Here is a 19,503-nt window from a genome sequence, read left to right on the forward strand (position 1 = left end):
AGTTTGTTTTTAACCATGCAGTCTATTTTACAATGGTAACCCATGCATTTACTTGTTTTCTCTGCCTCATTATATATTTTATAGAGTAATGAATTAGGCAAGTGAGTTGACTGGTTTAGAAATTTCGAAGCTGAAACCTGATCCGATTGTTTAAGTGCTAAGGAGTTCTGTTTGTCTCAGGTATAGTTTAGCGATGTCATATGAACAATTTGGAGGGATGGACGAATTTGCTTGTATGAATCCTTCTGAACCTCTTATATTTAAAAAAGAATATGCCTTATTCTGAAAATAATTTCTTGACCCTATAACAGTTTTGTTGCATGGTGCCATGGGTGTAACATTCTAGTAGCAATAATGTGTCATCGTTATAAAACATTAATAAGCATTAGCTTGATCTCTTCCAGATATATACATCTTTCCGGGACATTTTATGGCTTTCTTTGCAGTATTGTCACAAGTTTTGCACAGCATTATTGGAAGGCCGTACATCGACCTATAATAGTTGTTAACTTGAACTTCATTTGTCTCATTGACAATTACACCAAATTTTTAATTGTTTGTATGTACATTCGTATTGAATTTAATCTGTCACTATTATACGTTATACTAGTATATTAGTATAATAGTTCCAGATTCAATCATTGATTTAATCCATACTTGAATTTATCCGGGATGTAGCGGACATTCTGTCAAGTTGAATCGGACAATTAAGAGATTATCACAACCTTGCCTTTGTTAAAAAAACAAATCAAGTTCGACTTCAATATTAAGCTCTATATCTCCGATCACAATTCTGTATTCCAGGGTTGATTAATGCTGCAGCATAACGAAATAATGTGGTATGATTGCCCATAAAACAACTTTCATGAGTCCATATATGACGAATAAATAAGCAGTTATTGCTCAGCGTATATATACGGCCTCCAACGAAAAACCCATACTGTAAAAAAAACCACCAACGCCTGACATAAACAATGTGAAACAATTCAAATTAGAAAACTAATGAACGGTCTAATTTGTTTTGAGATTGTAGCACACTTATGACTACTGTAACCATAGTTTGACTATTATACCGATTATGTCTGTTTTGTTCACGCATCGTTGTAAAAAAAACCGGAATTTGTTGCGACTGTCAAACCGTGAAGTGAGAGGTTTGCGCTATAAAATCAGGTTCAATCCACCATTTTCTACATTTGCAAATGTCTGTATACCAAGTCAGGAATATGACAGGTGTTGTCCATTCGTTTCATGTGTTTTATCATTTGATTTTTCCATGATTTCATTTATAGGGACTTTCCATTTATAATTTTTCCTTGGAGTTCAGTATTTTTGTGATTTTACTTTTTATATTAAAATTCAATTGACTAAAAACATATATGGCAGACATAAACCAACGACTCCTGGCCTAAAGCAGGCAACTTAAGTATATGGAAAGGTAAACGTGTTTTTGAGCACTCAATTATATCTGACCTCAGTCAAACTGATTTCTAAAGAGCATCAAAAGAACAATTTGAAAACGGAAGAGCATCAAAAGAAGTTCTGAACAATTTGAAAACGGAAAACAATCTGTTGTAGATGGCTTCATTCGACAGCTTGATACGATACATAAATAGAAAGTAACGTGACAAAAACAGAAGACACAAAGCACCGATAACTGCTTACTAGACTAAGTACATATATATAGATGAAATAGCGGCGAAAAAAAGCGTGACGGTTTAAGCAACTGCATCCTCCCCAAAAAAAAACTGCTTTTGAACAATCTTTTTTTTTTATTTGGAAACGCATTTAAATTAAGATACTATATATGCCGTTAAAATTTAATTGATTCGAACCGACGACTCACACTGTAGATTGTTGTCCCGCTAAATGGCACTTGGAAAGCATTTATGAGTAAAAGAAAAGTAAAACAAAAGTCGACAACGAAATGGCACTAGTACTGCCATGGAAAAAAACGAGGGGGTACATAAAACACAATATAGAAAAGTAAAGACTGAGCAATGCAATCCCCCAAATACCGAGGGAAAGGTGCATGAATCGGAGTGCTCCGGAGGGATAAGTAGAATTGGCTCCACATATGCAGTCACCCGTCGTCTTGAAATTGAGTTCAAATATAAGAATATACAACAACTGTGAAAGATTAAAGAACTGTGTAATAACAGAGATGAACTACATACAGAATACAGAAGTCATGTAATTTATAATAACAAATAAATCCAATAGTAAAATTATGTGCAGGATCATTATTTTAGGAATAAGCGTGCTTTTTAATGATAAATAAGTGCCTCAAAAAGTTGAAAAATACAGAAGGTATTCGTCTTTGTTAATGTTATACTTACACGAAAGTTTGTTTTGTCATTTACTCAAACCACATTAAACATGTTAATTCAGAACTGAATGCTTTTTATTTTTATTGAGTGCTAAAGCGTTTGCCAAAGCACATTTGTGTTTGTTTAAAAACGGCAGATTGTTTGTTATTTATCTGAATGAATTTAAAAACATGTTTGCTACTGGAAGTTAAAGAAAAAAAAGTCAATCAAACAATCAATAGATAAACAAACATAATCAGAGTTTCGGACGATTAACACATTTTGTTCTATAACCTATGACATAAAATCAAACAGACCTAGACAAATCCAATTACACGTGTTGGCTTTATATTTATAGATATATAATTATGTTGAAATTGAGGGTGAGTCTCTGGTGAAACAAACAATTTTGTTTTCTCAGAATCAAAAGCAAATTATTTTTTTCTCCAAAAACTGGAAACAAACTTTTTTTCCAAAAAAAAAACCCCATAGCCCCCCGAAAATCAAATGGTTGCTGCCTTTTATGACCGACGTCCGTTTGCACTTTTCGGAGTACTATTGGTTATTTGAAATTTTTCACGTTCTTACAATTCTGATAAACGTTGTAATTAATTATAAATAACATATGAGAATTTGTGTCAAACCGGTGAATCATGCCTTTGTAAATGTCTATAAGTGTTGATCTGTTGATAAACATGTATTACATCGATAATATGTGTTCGTTCTTGTACTATATTTGCGATTAGTAAAATATGGTGATTAGTAGTACCATTGTATATTTTGTTTAAAAAAAAAAAAATAAAGAAATTGTATTTGAAAATTAGGACAAATTTTTAATCTTCTAAGGAATATAAATAATATTAAAACAAATTAAAATTATTAATTTTATAAAAATTAAAATAAAAAAAGTCTCGCACGTTCGTTATTTTGTTAGTGACGCAAGAAGTGACCGGAAGAGACAAGTTTTTGTTGAAGAAGCAAACCTCAGGTACACATTTTGAGGTTTAAATCTTGTCCCCATTGTCCATTCTTCTACATGTTTAATAAGGCTAATAATCACATAATGATACAAGTTATGTTTTCCTTATATTCAATGAATTCTTGAACATATTGTCCATGTTGTCGGGATAAAAAGAAAATAGTGAACGTCAGAACGACGAAAAATTTCATGTAAAAAAAAATTCTACTTTCAACTTTTGAAAACCTTACAAATTGGAAATGGGAAGATCTTTTAATTTATCCTGGAAAATGGAGCAAATGTCACAGTCTCAAAATAAAAAAGGTCAATCAAAACGATGCTAAACACTTGAAGCTGGTATCGGGATCGTTTGCCCTGATAGGTTCGTTCTAGCTGCGGAACCGTAGCTCATAGGTCCTTATGTTATTTTTTGACTATTTGCGGACCTATGGACCTATGAGCTACGGTTCCGCAGCTAGGTTCGTTCACACTGACAGAGTTCGCGAAAACTTTTTTTGATCCGTCAGTCATAGGACTGACAAAGCAAGATTATATGCCGGTCCTACAAATTTTTTGCTGGTCCTACAAAATCTGTCAATTTTATCCTGAAATAAAATCAATAACTTATTTCAACGGAAATTAACTTTATTTATTATATAAGGTTCCACCGCCGATCGTTTGCCAGGAACAGCTCCTTGAACAAATTTGATAGGCCACATGTGGCTCGCCGCCTTGGTCAGTTGGTTTGTTTATAATAAAAATCGGAAACCAGTACCGGAAATTACCGGCAGGTACATCTAATGACCAATGAAAAAACGGTCCATCTGATAACCGATGTAAAAAACGTGCCGACATTGGCACTGCAACGGCCGTTTTTGCATCGGTCATCGGGACCGTCACAAGTGGACAACATACTGGTCCGAGCCTCATTTTGGCGGTCAGGACGGACAGGACCGACGGTTTTCGCGAACTCTGCACTGAGTTTGTTGGCCCTGGTAGTCCGTTCGCCCTGGGTTCGTTTGCCCTATATTCATTAATGATATGTATATGTTACATCAATGAACGAAATATATATATATATAATAATAAAATTGTTGTATATCTATTAAAAGTTAAATACAGAATAGATCTAATAGCATGATTAGCCAAATTCATATCAATTTATATTAATTTAATAAAACTCTTGGCTGCATTGTTACACTTTATTTTATAGTTACTTTTAATTACTGTTGATTGTATTTTGATTGCTGATTAGTTGTTTTTATGTCAAATACTTTGTAGTCTTTGAATTCACAGAAACTTATCCTCGTAGCAGCAAGACAACATAATAACTTAGTCTTCAGTTGTTTTACATTTAAAAATACTGCTGAAATTCACAGAAACTTATATTTTTCTAGTAACGTTATTACATACAGATACAAACTTGGTCCTGCCATACCTAGAAATCACAATATCTTGTACTACTGAAATGTACAGAAACTTAAGTTAAAACCTAGTAGCAGCTAGCTTTAGACAAGTTAACATGATACATCGTAAATATTCGGCGAAATTGAATACTGACTTCATCACATTCAATTGTATACACACAACGCAACACTATATATACTAAAAAATAAAATCAGGGCCAACAGACTCGAGACGAACAGGTATTAGGGCGAACAGAAACTAGGGCGAATCAGAATCAGGGCGGATGGACCCGGATTCCTTGTAGCTGTGTTGCGTGCAAGATTCGCTGCAGTTCATGGTGTTGTAGACCTGGAGATATAAAGGTAGTCTAACTAGTTGAGTTAAGGGAGATCTTCTTTGGCTCAATTGGTTAGAGCGCTGCCTTTAGATCCCGAGATAGAGGGTACAAATCCCAATGGATTTTCACAACAATGGCGCTGCGAGCATCTGCTACTGGTACAAAAATTGTATATGGAATATTGCCTGGCAGTAAGATGTTAGAATTGGTCATGAGGTTTGACCAGCCGGTCATAGGATACCGTGACAATTCTAGGAACTGGCCAGAGGGTTTCCAAGTAGAAGTCTCAGGGTTGTACAGTAGTGGACCTGTGAGTTGCTGGGATGGATGGTACGCAGCCCTAAAAAAAAAGGGGTGGGTGGGGGGGGGAAGAGTGTTGTACACCTGGAGATATAAAGGTAGTCTAACTGGTTGAGTTAGGGGGATCTTCTTTGGCTCAATTGGTAAGAGTGCTGCCTTTAGACCCCAAGTTTGAGGGTTCGAATCCTGCTGGTACCATCCATGGATTTTCACAACAATGGTCTAGTGGTTTCAACCGATGACTACAGTGCTGAAGGTCCTGAGTTTGATTTCCACTCGAGACCTCAAATTTTCAGTACACCAGTAGGGTGATTTTCACCCTCCCACACACATCTTTGGTATCGAGACTTGAATTAAAACTAGTTTGGATACTTCAATGGCTTGGTAGGTCAAAGTTGTTCCCAGCTTGACCTGGAGATCAAAATATCTAATATCTAAAATATCTTCGGGTTGTCTGTTCCCACCAAGAAGCCAGGTGGTTCTCTCTGAGTATTTGCCACCTTAATAACAGACCTCCTGGTGTCATTCAAAACGAATTAATAGGGATGGTCCGATGGTCAGTAAAGGTCAAACAAACAATATTTTGATTTAAAGTCATAAGAAACCTCAAATTAAAAAAACATATACAAATGTTTTTTATAACTAGATGGATAGTTTTCATTATACAAATTATGTACATATACTTTTTTCTGAGGAAAATTCTTGAATTTGTCCACATTTAGAAGAAATTTACTTATTTTTATTTGCTTGCGCCCGACATATTTTCCGTATGCATGGTGACCCGAGCGTAACTCTCCTCGTAAAAATCTGGTGATCGCAATACACATGGATCTGTCATTGAAATAAACAAATATCTGATTATACATGTTAAACACGTGCTCATTATCCATGCTTTTTGTGATTTGTTTACTATAAGGTGACATCGGTAAAACTCGGCTTCAAAACACGGCATTTTATGTGCAGCCATATTTTTTAAATCATAACAAACAGAGAGAAAAAATATTGACGAATATATGATATATTTGCGAAAATAATGATAAAATTGTGCACAGAGGACTAAGTTTATGATATATACATGCATTGGTTCAAGAATTGAATAAAAATTACTTTTCACCACTCACTTGTTTCATATGACTTTAAGCCTAAAATATTTAAAAAAAAAAAAGGATATGATCTAAATGTTAAATTAATTTAGCTTTATAAGTGACTAAAAATCTGCACAAATTGTGCACTTACAGTCATTTCCATTTCAAATGATTTCATGACTAAAAAATATTTTTGAACTGACTAAAATCAGCATTTTTTAAAATTCACCAAGAGTTTGCAGAAGGTTGTAGATTTATTTTGGACCCTGGTAATTATTAATAAGATAATTATCTATTTTAAATATATATTCAATCACAATCCAACATGTCCAAATTCAGCTTTTTAAACTTCAATGTTGTGTCAATACTTGCTGAACTGTTCAGGGTTCAACCTCTGCAGGAAAATCCGGTTTGCTGTCACTTAACAACCTCTTGTAAATGCATTAAACAGTTCACTTCTGAATTAATGAACCTGATGAACATGTGTTCTAAGCTTAAAGCTGAAATGACCCCTACATACTATTTACATGACATACTTTAAACCAAAAAGTTTGAAGTGTGATGACTCATGCAGAAAATAAATTTCTCAATAGTTTTCTCTTTCTAATTTTTCAGATAAACACAGAAGCATGAGTGAAATAAGTGATTTAGACAGGTACATATTTTCATTTAACTGGTATACATTTATTGTAGCAATCTGTTCTTGTATAAATTAATGTCTATTTAAATTAGAAACAAACTTTGATGAGTTTTAGAATTAAGAAGATGTGGTATGAGTGCCAATGAGACAACTCTCAATCCAAGTCACAATGTATCATATGAAAAGTAAATAAAGGTCAAAATACAGCCTTCAATACAGAGTCTTGTATCACACTGAACAGGAAGCTATAAAGGGTCTTTAAATCACTAATCAGTAATGTAAAACAATTCAAACAGCCTTTAAAGGGAAAACCAACGTCTAATCCATATAAGAAACGAGAAACACTAATGAACCACATCAACAAACAAAAAGCTCTGAACAACACTATGTTGCAGGTTCCTGACCTAGGACAGGTGCAAACAAATGCAGCTGGTTTAAGGTGGTACCCAACACCTTAACTAAAATTAATTTGACTCGTTTAATTTTCATAAAATTTTGACAAAGTATTTACTTTGACACTTTGACAAAAATATAAAAATTTCAAAAAAAAATGAACCAACTGTTTTATCAGAAAAATTACACTATTTATATATATAGCAGTTTGACAAACACTTATTTTGATCATTGAGAAGCTTTATATTCCCTAAACAACACAACGTAATTAAAAGTTTAGATGATTTTACAGAGTTACCTCCCTGTAGTGTTAGGTACCACCTTAAACGTTTTAAGGCAATTTTCATCAAGTTCTAACGAAGTAACAAACCTCTTTTGCCGAAACTAAAAATTATTTGATGTACTCGTGGAAGTGATAAATATTTTCTGAAATACATTTGTAACATGCAACTAACTTAAGTCAATGCTTGTCGCTTTTTGATCAGCAAAACACCCTATACCTCAACCTGTTCTCAATCCAAATAACTCTAAAGGGCACATGGTGGCAAATTTTCAGAAGAAAAAGGTCAGCAAAAAATATGTGGCGTCATGCCATGCTAAATTGCTTTAGACAAACCACTACAATGTAATACCTTGTATATTAATTCATAAGGATGTCAATAAACTATAAAGTTAACATATGTACTTATTGTTATTTTTCTATAGACAAATAGAGCAACTGAGAAGATGTGAAATAATTAAAGAGAGTGAGGTGAAAGCATTATGTGCCAAAGCCAGAGAGATTTTAGTAGAAGAAAGTAATGTACAGCGTGTAGATTCTCCTGTAACAGTAAGTTATCTCCTTTAAAGATTGTTAAAAAATCCACAAACAATTTTATAAACTTCAGATGTGTTCAATATTTAACTGAAGCTTAAGATGTGGAGGAGAAATTTAGTACAAAAAAACAACCACTTTTCCCTGCTGTTTTCTAATGCCCAACATCACTATACTATATATAAAAAAAGGTGTGGTATGAATGCCAATGAGACAACTCTCCACAAGAGACCAAAATGACACAGAAATTAACAGCTATAGGTTAGTACAGCCTTCAACATTGAGCAAAACCCATACTGCATAGTCAGCTATAAAAGGCCCTTCAACCTTTTTTTCTATAAAAATAATACATGATCACTAGAGTGTTTCCTGCAGCTTTTAAAAAGGGCAGGGTAATTGTTAGCTCAGAGGGCACATTAAGCGCGATGGACAACAATTTTAGGGCACTTACTTAACATAAACAGGCAATAATATTTCTATAAAAATGGATTCATTTAAAACATACTAGTTTAATGCTATAAAAAGGACATACACATCTGTAATCAATCATTAAAAAAAATTGTTAAACAAGAAAAAGTGTTTTAAACATATATATATGAAATATTTAAAACAATCCTCCTTTTTTCCCCCCTAAAAACAGGTTGACACATTCCCTGTTATCCAGGGTATTTTTAGTAACCAAAATTTATTAAATTACAAAAAAAAAAATACTTTACAAATTAACCCCTTCCCCTCTACACCTTTTTCCGAATTAAATTAATATAGATACACCAAGTTTTACTACTTTCATGGCACTACCATATCAGCTGTTTATTTTAAATGTCTATAAATAGCCAGACATAGTTGTTACTTAAGTATTTTTCCCGCCTAAAATGATCATGTGACATGTTTGTAAACAAAAGAAAACATTTGATCAAGGAATTCATTTACTTTCTGGATTATTCTGCTTTTAACAATTAAGTTTGGATTTTTATTCATTTCATTAAAGGTACAGTCAAGCATTTGTATTTAAAAAATAGTTTGCAAAGAATTTTTACTTTTCAATTTGACAAATTTTTATGTCTCATGATCGCCGTTCATTGGCTTGTTCAACCATGCAAACAATGTAAATTAGAAATCTATCAGCTGTCAAAAAAAATGATCTAAGCATCACATCGATGTTTTGAAATCGTCTTCCGGTTTAGTTTCTTGTCAAAACAATGTCATATCATTAATCTTCTAGGCAAAACGATGTTTCTGGGACTTGGGGGATACAATCAGGACGCGTGATTAGTATCTGTATTCACTATTAAATCTATTGCAGTTTGCTAATCAGCTGATTACGAAATCGATTACAAAATGGCGTCCTAGTGAACTTTTATTTACCTTTGAAGTGAAATAACTCAGCGGTATATAAATATGTATTTCAGTATGTTAATTACGACGATAAAGGCATGGCGTCAGGAATTTCGACAAAATTAGGGCAGTGCGCCAAATTTTTTTCCCAAAAAGGGCAGGGCGTCGAGAAATCGCGTCAGGGCGCCATTACACGCCAAAACCACCTGTAGGAAACACTACTAGATGTGGGATAAAATGGCATGATACTTCAACTATCCATTACATGTTTAAGAGAATACGACAATGCTGTGAACAGTTACAGGTCACTACAATGCTTTCAAAGGGACAGGGTTTTACTGGGATAAATAAAGCTTGTTTTCAATGTAAATGCATAAAGGTTTGTTTGGAATTTTTAATTGTGCAATACTATTCAAAGTTGTATACATAAGTTTTTTGTTGAAAATTTGAATTATAAAATTTGGTAGAATGACTGTACTTACAAAGATTATACTACAAAGGGGGATAACACTTTAAAAACATGTAGAAGTGAAAATATAAAAGTATCCAATTAGGTTGGACAATTATGAAATAATTTTATAAATACTTTCTTTTATCTCTGGTTTAAAACAAAGGGCTCATACAGGAGAATACTAAATGATTACATTGTTGATATTTTTAGGTGTGTGGTGATATACATGGACAGTTTTATGATTTAAAAGAATTATTTAAAGTTGGTGGAGATGTTCCAGACACAAATTATCTATTTATTGGAGATTTTGTGGATAGAGGATTTTACAGTGTAGAAACATTTTTATTATTATTAGCATTAAAAGTAAGTATCCGCTTTTAGCTAAGTACTGATAAATCTTAAACAGCTAATACAAACAACAAGACTCCAAGCATGAATTTGAATATTAAATGTACCAACTACAATTTGAAGTTCTTTTCGATATGATAAAGAACTTAACATTATACAAGTAGAACACCAGGTTTTGAGGTGGTACCTAATACCTTGACTATAATTTATTTTGGCTTGTCTAATTTTCCTAAAATCTTGTCAAAATATTTAATTTGACCATTTGACAAAAATATAAAAAATTTCAAAATATTGAACCATACACTTAGTCTGAAAAATTTCATTGGATACATTGCAATTTGGAAAACTCTAATTTTGATCCTTGAGAAGCTTAATGTTTCATTGAGTATTAAAATCTTTTTCAGGTTAGATATCCAGATAGAATAACATTAATTCGTGGCAATCATGAAAGTAGACAAATCACACAAGTTTATGGTTTTTATGATGAATGTTTGCGGAAATACGGGTCAATAACAGTATGGAGATATTGTACAGAAATATTTGATTATTTAAGTCTTTCAGCAATTATAGATGGAAAGGTAGGTTTTCGTTAACATAAAAGTTTCAGATATCAAGCTCAATTTAGAATTTAGAAAAATTGTGAAAGGAATATTATGCATTTAGTTTAATTTTTTTTTAGCAAAATTGTTTGAGATATTCATAGTTAGTTCATATAATGTACACATTAAATATACATTAAATACATTAAATTTAGTATAGTTTGCAAGTAAAATGGCATTAGAATGCTTTTCAACTAACAAAAAGGACTTTGTAAACCATTAAATATATTTTCAGATATTTTGTGTACATGGTGGGTTATCTCCCTCTATACAGACATTAGATCAAATCCGTGCAATAGACAGGAAACAGGAAGTGCCACATGATGGTCCAATGTGTGATTTATTGTGGTCAGATCCAGAAGGTAAATTGACTTCAGACATCATGCCTATTATAGAAACTGCTAAAGTTATATAATATTTCTTAATTGACTATTTTGTTAGGAATTAGAATAGTGTTATTATATTATCATTATAATGTTTGTGAATCTTTTTTCGAGAAAGTATACATTGCAGGCTACTTTTAGCCATTATTCTACTATATTTCAAAAACATTAAGAAAATTGGAGAATTTGGATATGAAATCGGTCTCTACGATTGCAGTTAAGTTGTGCATTTATTTAGAGTTAATATGACAGTAGCAAGTATGAGTAAAAGAAAAGTTGCTTCTTTAAAATGAAAGTAATTTTTCTCATCCTTTTTCTATAGATATGCAGGGTTGGGGAGTGAGTCCTCGTGGAGCAGGCTATTTATTTGGTTCCGATGTTGCAGCACAGTTTAATGAAGCTAACCATATAGATTTAATATGTCGAGCTCATCAGTTAGTAATGGAGGGTTACAAATGGCATTTTAATGAAACAGTATTAACTGTGTGGTCAGCACCTAATTATTGCTATAGGTAAATATTAAAAGTCAATGTATTACGAGGATTATAATTTACAAATGCACCAATAAATTGTAAGGACAGTTTTGTGTACAATGTCACAGATTAATAATTGATATAGATGATAAGTTTCATTTCTGAGTTTAAATAATTTCCCATATAAAGTGTATAGTGTTTTATTAGTATTTCAGAATAGTATTGTTGCTGAATGGTCTTAATTTAGAATTGAAATTCTCTTTTAACTATGGAATTTAAAAGCCATTTGAATAAAACAAAATATGAAGTTAATGCAACTTAAAAGAGAAAAGATTGTATTTTAGAATAGTGTTTAGACCAATCCTATTAAAAGGGGCCTATTGTATGAGGACATAGTGGTGATATTGTAAAACATTTTTTTTTCACTAACAGGAATAGACACATCAATTTGAATTCACATTTTCAGAAGCTAAATCTTTTTGAAAGAAAAAAATCCAAATTGTAAAACAAAGCTTTATAATGGATATAGGAAATTCAATCAATGACATACATTTATTTGGATGTCCTACTTGCTCTTACTAAGCTGTGCATTTGTTAAGCTGTTATTTGTAAACTTTGACAAGTGAATAAATATCATATATTCTTCAATGAAAAGATTTTGCTTTCAAAAGAATTCCTAAGATTGATAAATGCTACTTTCCTTTATAGATGTGGTAATGTAGCAGCCATTTTAGAATTAGATGAGCATTTACAAAGAGATTTTACAATATTTGAAGCTGCACCACAGGTTAGTTATTTATTATATGAAAATTATGAATGTATACCCAAGCCAAAAGCCAAAAGTGACTTTTCAATCAATTACATTCAGCAGAAAATGTGACAATATTATTGATATCTCTTAAAATTGATAGTTTTGTTAGAGACCAATATTCTTTCTTTCTTAAATACAATATGTTTTGTTCTTAGAAGGGGTTCTCCCTCATATAATGTTGATTGTTAAATATAGTTTAAACAAACTGTTTCCTTTCCTTAATCATATATGTAATACTTATTGCCTAAATATATTGGCATTACAAAATAAGACGTGATAGGATTGTCTATGAGACGACTAATCTCCAGAGAATAAATGTTGTTGATAAATGCAACTGGAGGTCACCTATCATACTTCAACACTGAGCGAAAAACTACCCCTCATAGCAAGCTATAAAAGCCATGAAACGACAAAATGTTAAACTTTAAAATATGCATAAGACATTTCTTATCGATGAATATATGTTTAGAGAGTAATCATAATAAATTATTTTATATTTGTAGGAATCTAGGGGAATACCATCAAAGAAACCACAGCCAGATTATTTCTTGTAAAGACTTTTAATAACAGAGATATGGGAACAACTAAACTGGATCAATTTGTTTTTAAGGGTTATAGATATAACAGGGATATAACATTCTGTTACACATGAGGAAGTCTAGGAGGATAATGTCATACTCATTTATCAGAGGTTTTTACACCTCAGTTTTTCATACACACAACATTTTGTAAAAAGATCAAAAGCACTGAATTATGTTGCAAGTAAACATGTAGTTTTCTTTTGTGGAAATATAAATTGTATAAATAGAAAATTGTACTTTTAAACTTACTTTCAGTTTACCGAAAATGTACATTTAAATATATGTAGTGTTTTGTTTTATTTGTGTATATAGCAATTCATCAATACCATCAAAAGCAATAAGAAATAAATATGTGCATCAGGGCTTTCTTTGACAGTAGGATAGACGGCAATTTACCTTGTTAGACTTTGCATTCCTGATAGATTTCAATACTAAAAACAATAATTCTTTCAAAACCTTGGAAATGTCATACATTATCCTTCTGTTTATATTTGAATAATTGCATTGAAAAAGAGCCTTGTTTTACAGGATGTATACTCAAATAATAAATGTGTGTTGTTATATAAATATGACACCAACTTCGAATGATCCATTAAGTACAAATTTGTGTCAAGCAATTGTGGAAATTAATCCCTTCTACTACTATCCCCTATTGGTGACAAATTGTTGTTTACAATGACAGGATTTATTGTACACTTGCATAAGGCCACATAAACAACACCAATCTGGATTTTCCAGTTATTTGGTATTTACAAATTGTGTAGCCCTCCAAGATGTTGCACCTCAATTTTTACCACCATGTGACGTTGAAAATATTTGCACAATCCTAATTTATTTTTCAAGTAGTTTTGTAAACTTATAAAAGTACCAAAATGATATTGACACATTCTTTTTTTGAATGGTTTTACATTGATTCCATTCATTATTTTTACTAAGTCAAGAATATTTTTTACAAGATGTATTTAAATGAAATGTACACAACAATTATGAAGCTATTTAGCATATAATGTGATGTCTAAGTTCCCTGAAACTTTACAAATGAACATTCAATGTTTACGTTTTTTTTAAATTCTGTACATGGTTTCACAAGTGTCTCATATTCAAGATTTATGTCACTGGACTTGTTTAGTTAACATACAAGTCAGCAATGTTTCTTTCTCATTTTGTACAAATGCTTTGAATGACTGATGTAAATTACTTTTGACCCCTCGATATTATGTACGTTTGATGACTTCTTGCATTGTGTTTATTTTATGTATGCAATATCTGTAATACATGTATATTGTTCTGAAACAGCATTATGATCTGGTGTTATTTAATAAGGAGACGAGAGCTATTCAATAATTTTATCCAATTTCCAAATTGCCACAGCAAACAACAATCAATCGATTCAATTTTCATTGTAATTTTGTAGTATGGTGAAGTGCTCATCTTTTTGGGAAAGGGGTTTAGTTCAAAATCTCCATTGATGAAAAAGATTAGAATCTTAGCTGTGTGCTAGTAGAAGAAAAAAATATTACTTATATGCATCAGTTGTATTACCTGTAGCGGTTCTATAATATCATTAGATTTGAATGAAAAAAGATATAAGACTTTTATTCACAATTCTGAAAATATTTGTATTCTCTGCTCTTTTTTTCTTCCAATTGAAAACTTTGAGCAGAATAATTGAATTTAGGCAAAACTTGATAAATGTATCATAGATTTATAATAACATTTTTAGTATATTTCCTAACCAAGCTGAAAGTTAAGTACCCTCTTATAACCTGACAAATTATTTGTGTCTAGAAGTTAAAATAAGTTAGAAGTTGATATATCAGAAAGCCATAATGATCATTTGTGTATAAAATCATTTTTTATCTTGCAGATATAAACTTACTTTTTTACTGATTTTATATGTAAAGATATAAATAGTGCTATCATCATTTGTAAATAAACATCCCATGAAAATTTTATGTACTGAATAATCTGGATCTGTAATAGGTAAATAGTAATTGACTCATGTGCAAAGGTAATGTTGAAATTGAAGGGTTTTTTTTGTATTGGGTAGTATTACTTTTTACTGAGGACATTAACCATACAATGTTCTTTCCAGACCAAGTAATTGAAAGGAATGTAAAAAAAAACATATCTCTAAAAAGGACTTCTTAAAACTTACAATTTGTCTCTGTTTTCTAAAGACAAATCTACACATTAATATCAATTACCAATTGAATTGTATTATGTGATATCCTTAATGTTATAATAATTGGTATTTTATATTGTAACTCTATTGTTCAGAGTTATCAGTTATACATGTATGTAAGAATTGGATGAACTTTTAAAAATATGAAGAGAGAAAATCAAGTGATAATTACACTAGTCACAAATTGTCCAAAAATTGTAATATCTAAAAGTGTGACGGTAAAGTGTGATTTATGAACTTACAGAATATGGTATAGAGGTTGTACGTGTGACCAAAAGTATCACAAAATTTAAGATTTTGTCATTGTAAATCTATTCATTGATTTTGACGATTGAGTCATTTGATTTTAATATTAAATTATTTAAACATAATGAACATTGTTTTATTTAATTTCAGTACCAATATTAAGTATCTGTCTTATGGTATGGTATGGGTTTGTCATTGTATATGATGTTGTTTAATCCCTTTCCTTCATGAAGAATTTTTTTCTTACTTAATTTGCATCTATATATATATATATATATATATAGAACCTTTAAATGAAAACTTGAAAAACATGGTGACCACATTCAAGGGAATAAATGTGATGTTTTTTGGTTTTCTTTATAATAACCTTTTTCTATAGTCATGTCTGTCAACTGAAAAGATTTACCCAATAGAAAAACACTGTGTATCCCTGCACCAATTAAAGTTTAAAGTATCTTCATTATTTTAATTCTGCAACTAGCCACTTAGTGACCAACCAGTCACATTTTTAATTTCTTAAATATTTTGTGCCATAGGGAGGGTGACCAAACAATTATATTTTCTCTTCAAATATTTGGTGCTGTAACGCATAAAACTTTTCAACTATTTGCTTAACATGTGTTGGAAGTGCTGATGTCTATATGTCAGCTTATGAAAGTCTTAACTACTGTATCTTGGAACAGTGAATGCATGGCAAACATAAATTATTTCATCAAGGAAACTCATGCTAGACAGGCCCGTAGCCAGGAATTTCCAAGGGGGGGGGGGGGTTCGTTGGACTCACAAACTTGACTTTAACAGTAAAATTTAAACAAAACATTGACTTTAACAAACTGTTGATTTGTTTTCAAATAACGAACCCCCCTGGCTACGGGTATGATAGATACTCCCAAGTATATAGTTTTATACATTGAATATACAATTTTGATGAGGTGTCATCATGGAGAAAAGCAGATAGCATTTTATAGATTCTATAGATTTTGTAGGAATGTAAAACAGCAATTAAGTTGCAATGGTGTTGCGGTATTGTTGGATATGCATTGAATGGCTTAATTTTTGTCTCATCTGAAAATTCTTAAAATTGAGACTCACAGTTGCATTTATGCATGTCCTCATTGACCGCTCTGTGGTTGTATCAAGCTGTGTTTTACAGAGCATAATATTACCATGTTAATATGGTTTGTAGGAAGTCAGACCTATCACTTTACACAGATAAATTGATTCACTATTCTGAATCCTGGATACCTGTTTTTGTGCTCACTGTAAATGATATGTCCATGCTAGAAAAGCAGCATTTACAATTTAGCTTGACCTAACATAACTGTAAATCTCAACCTGCAACCTTACCTACTCCAATCTGTGATTTTTTTTTTTGCAAAAGGAATATTAGGACTGGCCTCCATGCTTCTAGTCACTGCATCTTGCTATCAAATGATATTCCTTTTTGTCATCAGTAATTCCATTATCTTTTCAGATCAGTTTATCTTGAAAACTGACAACAAAGACAAAAATTAACCCATCCTCTAAATTCTGAAAAAATTATGGGTGCATTTCCAATAGACATGCCTGTTTATTATTATTATAGCATATAATATAATATTCAGCGATTAACTCCCAAAAATAAAATAATTCTAAGGCATCATATATTTAACTTTAAGGGGTTAATTGTGAAAAGCGCTAACATAAAAAAAGAAATTGACGCGATCAATAAAACTTATAAATTGTTACATTTTAACCCTATAAGGTATGGGTAAAATCTAGATTTAGAAAACCATTTTTATACGACCGCAAATTTTGAAAAAAATTTCGTCGTATATTGCTATCACGTTGGCGTCGTCGTCGTCGTCGTCGTCGTCCGAATACTTTTAGTTTTCGCACTCTAACTTTAGTAAAAGTGAATAGAAATCTATGAAATTTTAACTCAAGGTTTATGACCATAAAAGGAAGGCTGGTATTGATTTTGGGAGTTTTGGTCCCAATATTTTAGGAATTAGGGGCCAAAAAGGGCCCAAATAAGCATTTCTTGGTTTTCGCACTATAACTTTAGTTTAAGTTAATAGAAATCTATGAAATTTTGACACAAGGTTTATGACCACAAAAGAAAGGTTGGGATTGATTTTGGGAGTTTTGGTTTCAACAGTTTAGGAATAAGGGGCCAAAAAAGGGTCCAAATAAGCATTATTCTTGGTTTTCGCACAATAACTTTAGTTAAAGTAAATAGAAATCAATGAAATTTAAACACAATGTTTATGACCACAAAAGGAAGGTTGGTATTGATTTTGGGAGTTTCGGTCCCAACAGTTTAGGAATTAGGGGCCAAAAAGGGACCCAAATAAGCATTTTTCTTGGTTTTCGCACCATAGCGTTAGTATAAGTAAATAGAAATCTATGAAATTTAAACACAAGGTTTATGACTATAAAAGGAAGGTTGGTATTGATTTTGGGAGTTTTGGTCCCAACAGTTAAGGAAAAAGGGGCCCAAAGGGTCCAAAATTAAACTTTGTTTTGATTTCATCAAAATTAGATAATTGGGGTTCTTTAATATGCCGAATCTAACTGTGTATGTAGATTCTTAATTTTTGGTCCCGTTTTCAAATTGGTCTACATTAAGGTCCAAAGGGTCCAAAATTAAACTTAGTTTGATTTTAACAAAAATTGAAACCTTGGGGTTCTTTGATATGCTGAATCTAAAAATGTACTTAGATTTTTGATTATTGGCCCAGTTTTCAAGTTGGCCCAAATCGGGGTCCAAAATTAAACATTGTTTGATTTCATCAAAAATTGAATAATTGGGGTTCTTTGATATGCCAAATCTAACTGTGTATGTAGATTCTTAATTTTTGGTCCAGTTTTAAAATTGGTCTAAATTAAAGTGCAAAGGGTCCCAAATTAAACTAAGTTTGATTTTAACAAAAATCAAATTCTTGGGCCTCTTTGATATGCCGAATCTAAACATGTACTTAGATTTTTGATTATGGGCCCAGTTTTCAAGTTGGTCCAAATCAGGATCTAAAATTATTATATTAAGTATTGTGCAATAGCAAGTCTTTTCAATTGCACAGTATTGTGCAATGGCAAGACATATCTAATTTCACAATATTGTGAAATAGCAAATTTTTTTTTAATTAAGAGTTATCTTTCTTTGTCCAGCAAAGTAAGCAAGAAATATCTGCAAGAATTTTTTTAATTGGAGTTATCTTTCTTTGTCCAGAATCAACTTAAATCTTTGTTATATACAATATACAATGTATATTCACTTTTTACTACCAACTGATAAATTTAAATTATCTTTACCATTCAGTGATAACAAGCAGTTTTTTTACATCTTGATATTTTATGATGTATTTAAATGAGTAGTAATTGTTGCAAACTCCATTAGAATATTTTAATTGAAATTAGTTTTGAAATAAGGGAAAGGGGGATGTGATTAAAAAATTGGGTTCAATTTTTCTCATTTGAAATTTCATAAATAAAAAGAAAATTTCATCAAACATTTTTTTGAGAGGATTAATATTCAACAGCATAGTGAATTGCTCTAAGAGAAAACAAAAATTTTAAGTTCATTTTAATACATTCATTCTGTGTCAGAAACCTATGCTGTGTCAACTATTTAATCACAATCCAAATTTAGAGCGGAATCCAGCTTGAATGTTGTGTCCATACTTGCCCCAACTGTTCTGGGTTCAACCTCTGCGGTCGTATAAAGCTACGCCCTGCGGAGCATCTGGTTTTGTCGTGTACTTGACAACAATATTTTTGTTCATAAAATTGGAAAAGAACATTTTTTTTAAAGAAAAAGCCATAACCTCTCCTTGAAGTTAAATGGGTGTTCCCCTATGATTATATGATAG

General features: G+C 31.7%; 1 protein-coding gene across 1 annotated transcript; it reads left to right on the plus strand.

The window, feature by feature from the left end:
- Positions 1 to 3,199: 3,199 nt before the first annotated feature.
- Positions 3,200 to 15,777, plus strand: LOC134680617 (serine/threonine-protein phosphatase 4 catalytic subunit). The gene is made up of 9 exons (XM_063539729.1): positions 3,200 to 3,294; positions 7,009 to 7,048; positions 8,132 to 8,255; positions 10,237 to 10,389; positions 10,779 to 10,952; positions 11,209 to 11,335; positions 11,679 to 11,868; positions 12,538 to 12,616; positions 13,144 to 15,777. Exons 2-9 carry the CDS (start codon positions 7,023 to 7,025, stop codon positions 13,192 to 13,194), a joined length of 924 nt encoding a protein of 307 aa, XP_063395799.1. The 5' UTR covers positions 3,200 to 3,294; positions 7,009 to 7,022; the 3' UTR covers positions 13,195 to 15,777.
- The last annotated feature ends 3,726 nt before the right edge of the window (positions 15,778 to 19,503 follow it).

The sequence above is a fragment of the Mytilus trossulus genome, chromosome 8, assembly GCF_036588685.1.
Source record: "Mytilus trossulus isolate FHL-02 chromosome 8, PNRI_Mtr1.1.1.hap1, whole genome shotgun sequence".
In the NCBI taxonomy this organism is placed as follows: Eukaryota; Metazoa; Mollusca; class Bivalvia; order Mytilida; family Mytilidae; genus Mytilus; species Mytilus trossulus.

Excerpts from the sequence above, each read along its gene's own strand:
- LOC134680617 (XM_063539729.1), top strand. The coding sequence starts at position 7,023 with ATGAGTGAAATAAGTGATTTAGACAG. Across the intron at positions 8,256-10,236 it reads GTGTAGATTCTCCTGTAACA|GTGTGTGGTGATATACATGG; the intron begins GTAAGTTATCTC and ends TGATATTTTTAG. Across the intron at positions 12,617-13,143 it reads TATTTGAAGCTGCACCACAG|GAATCTAGGGGAATACCATC; the intron begins GTTAGTTATTTA and ends TTATATTTGTAG.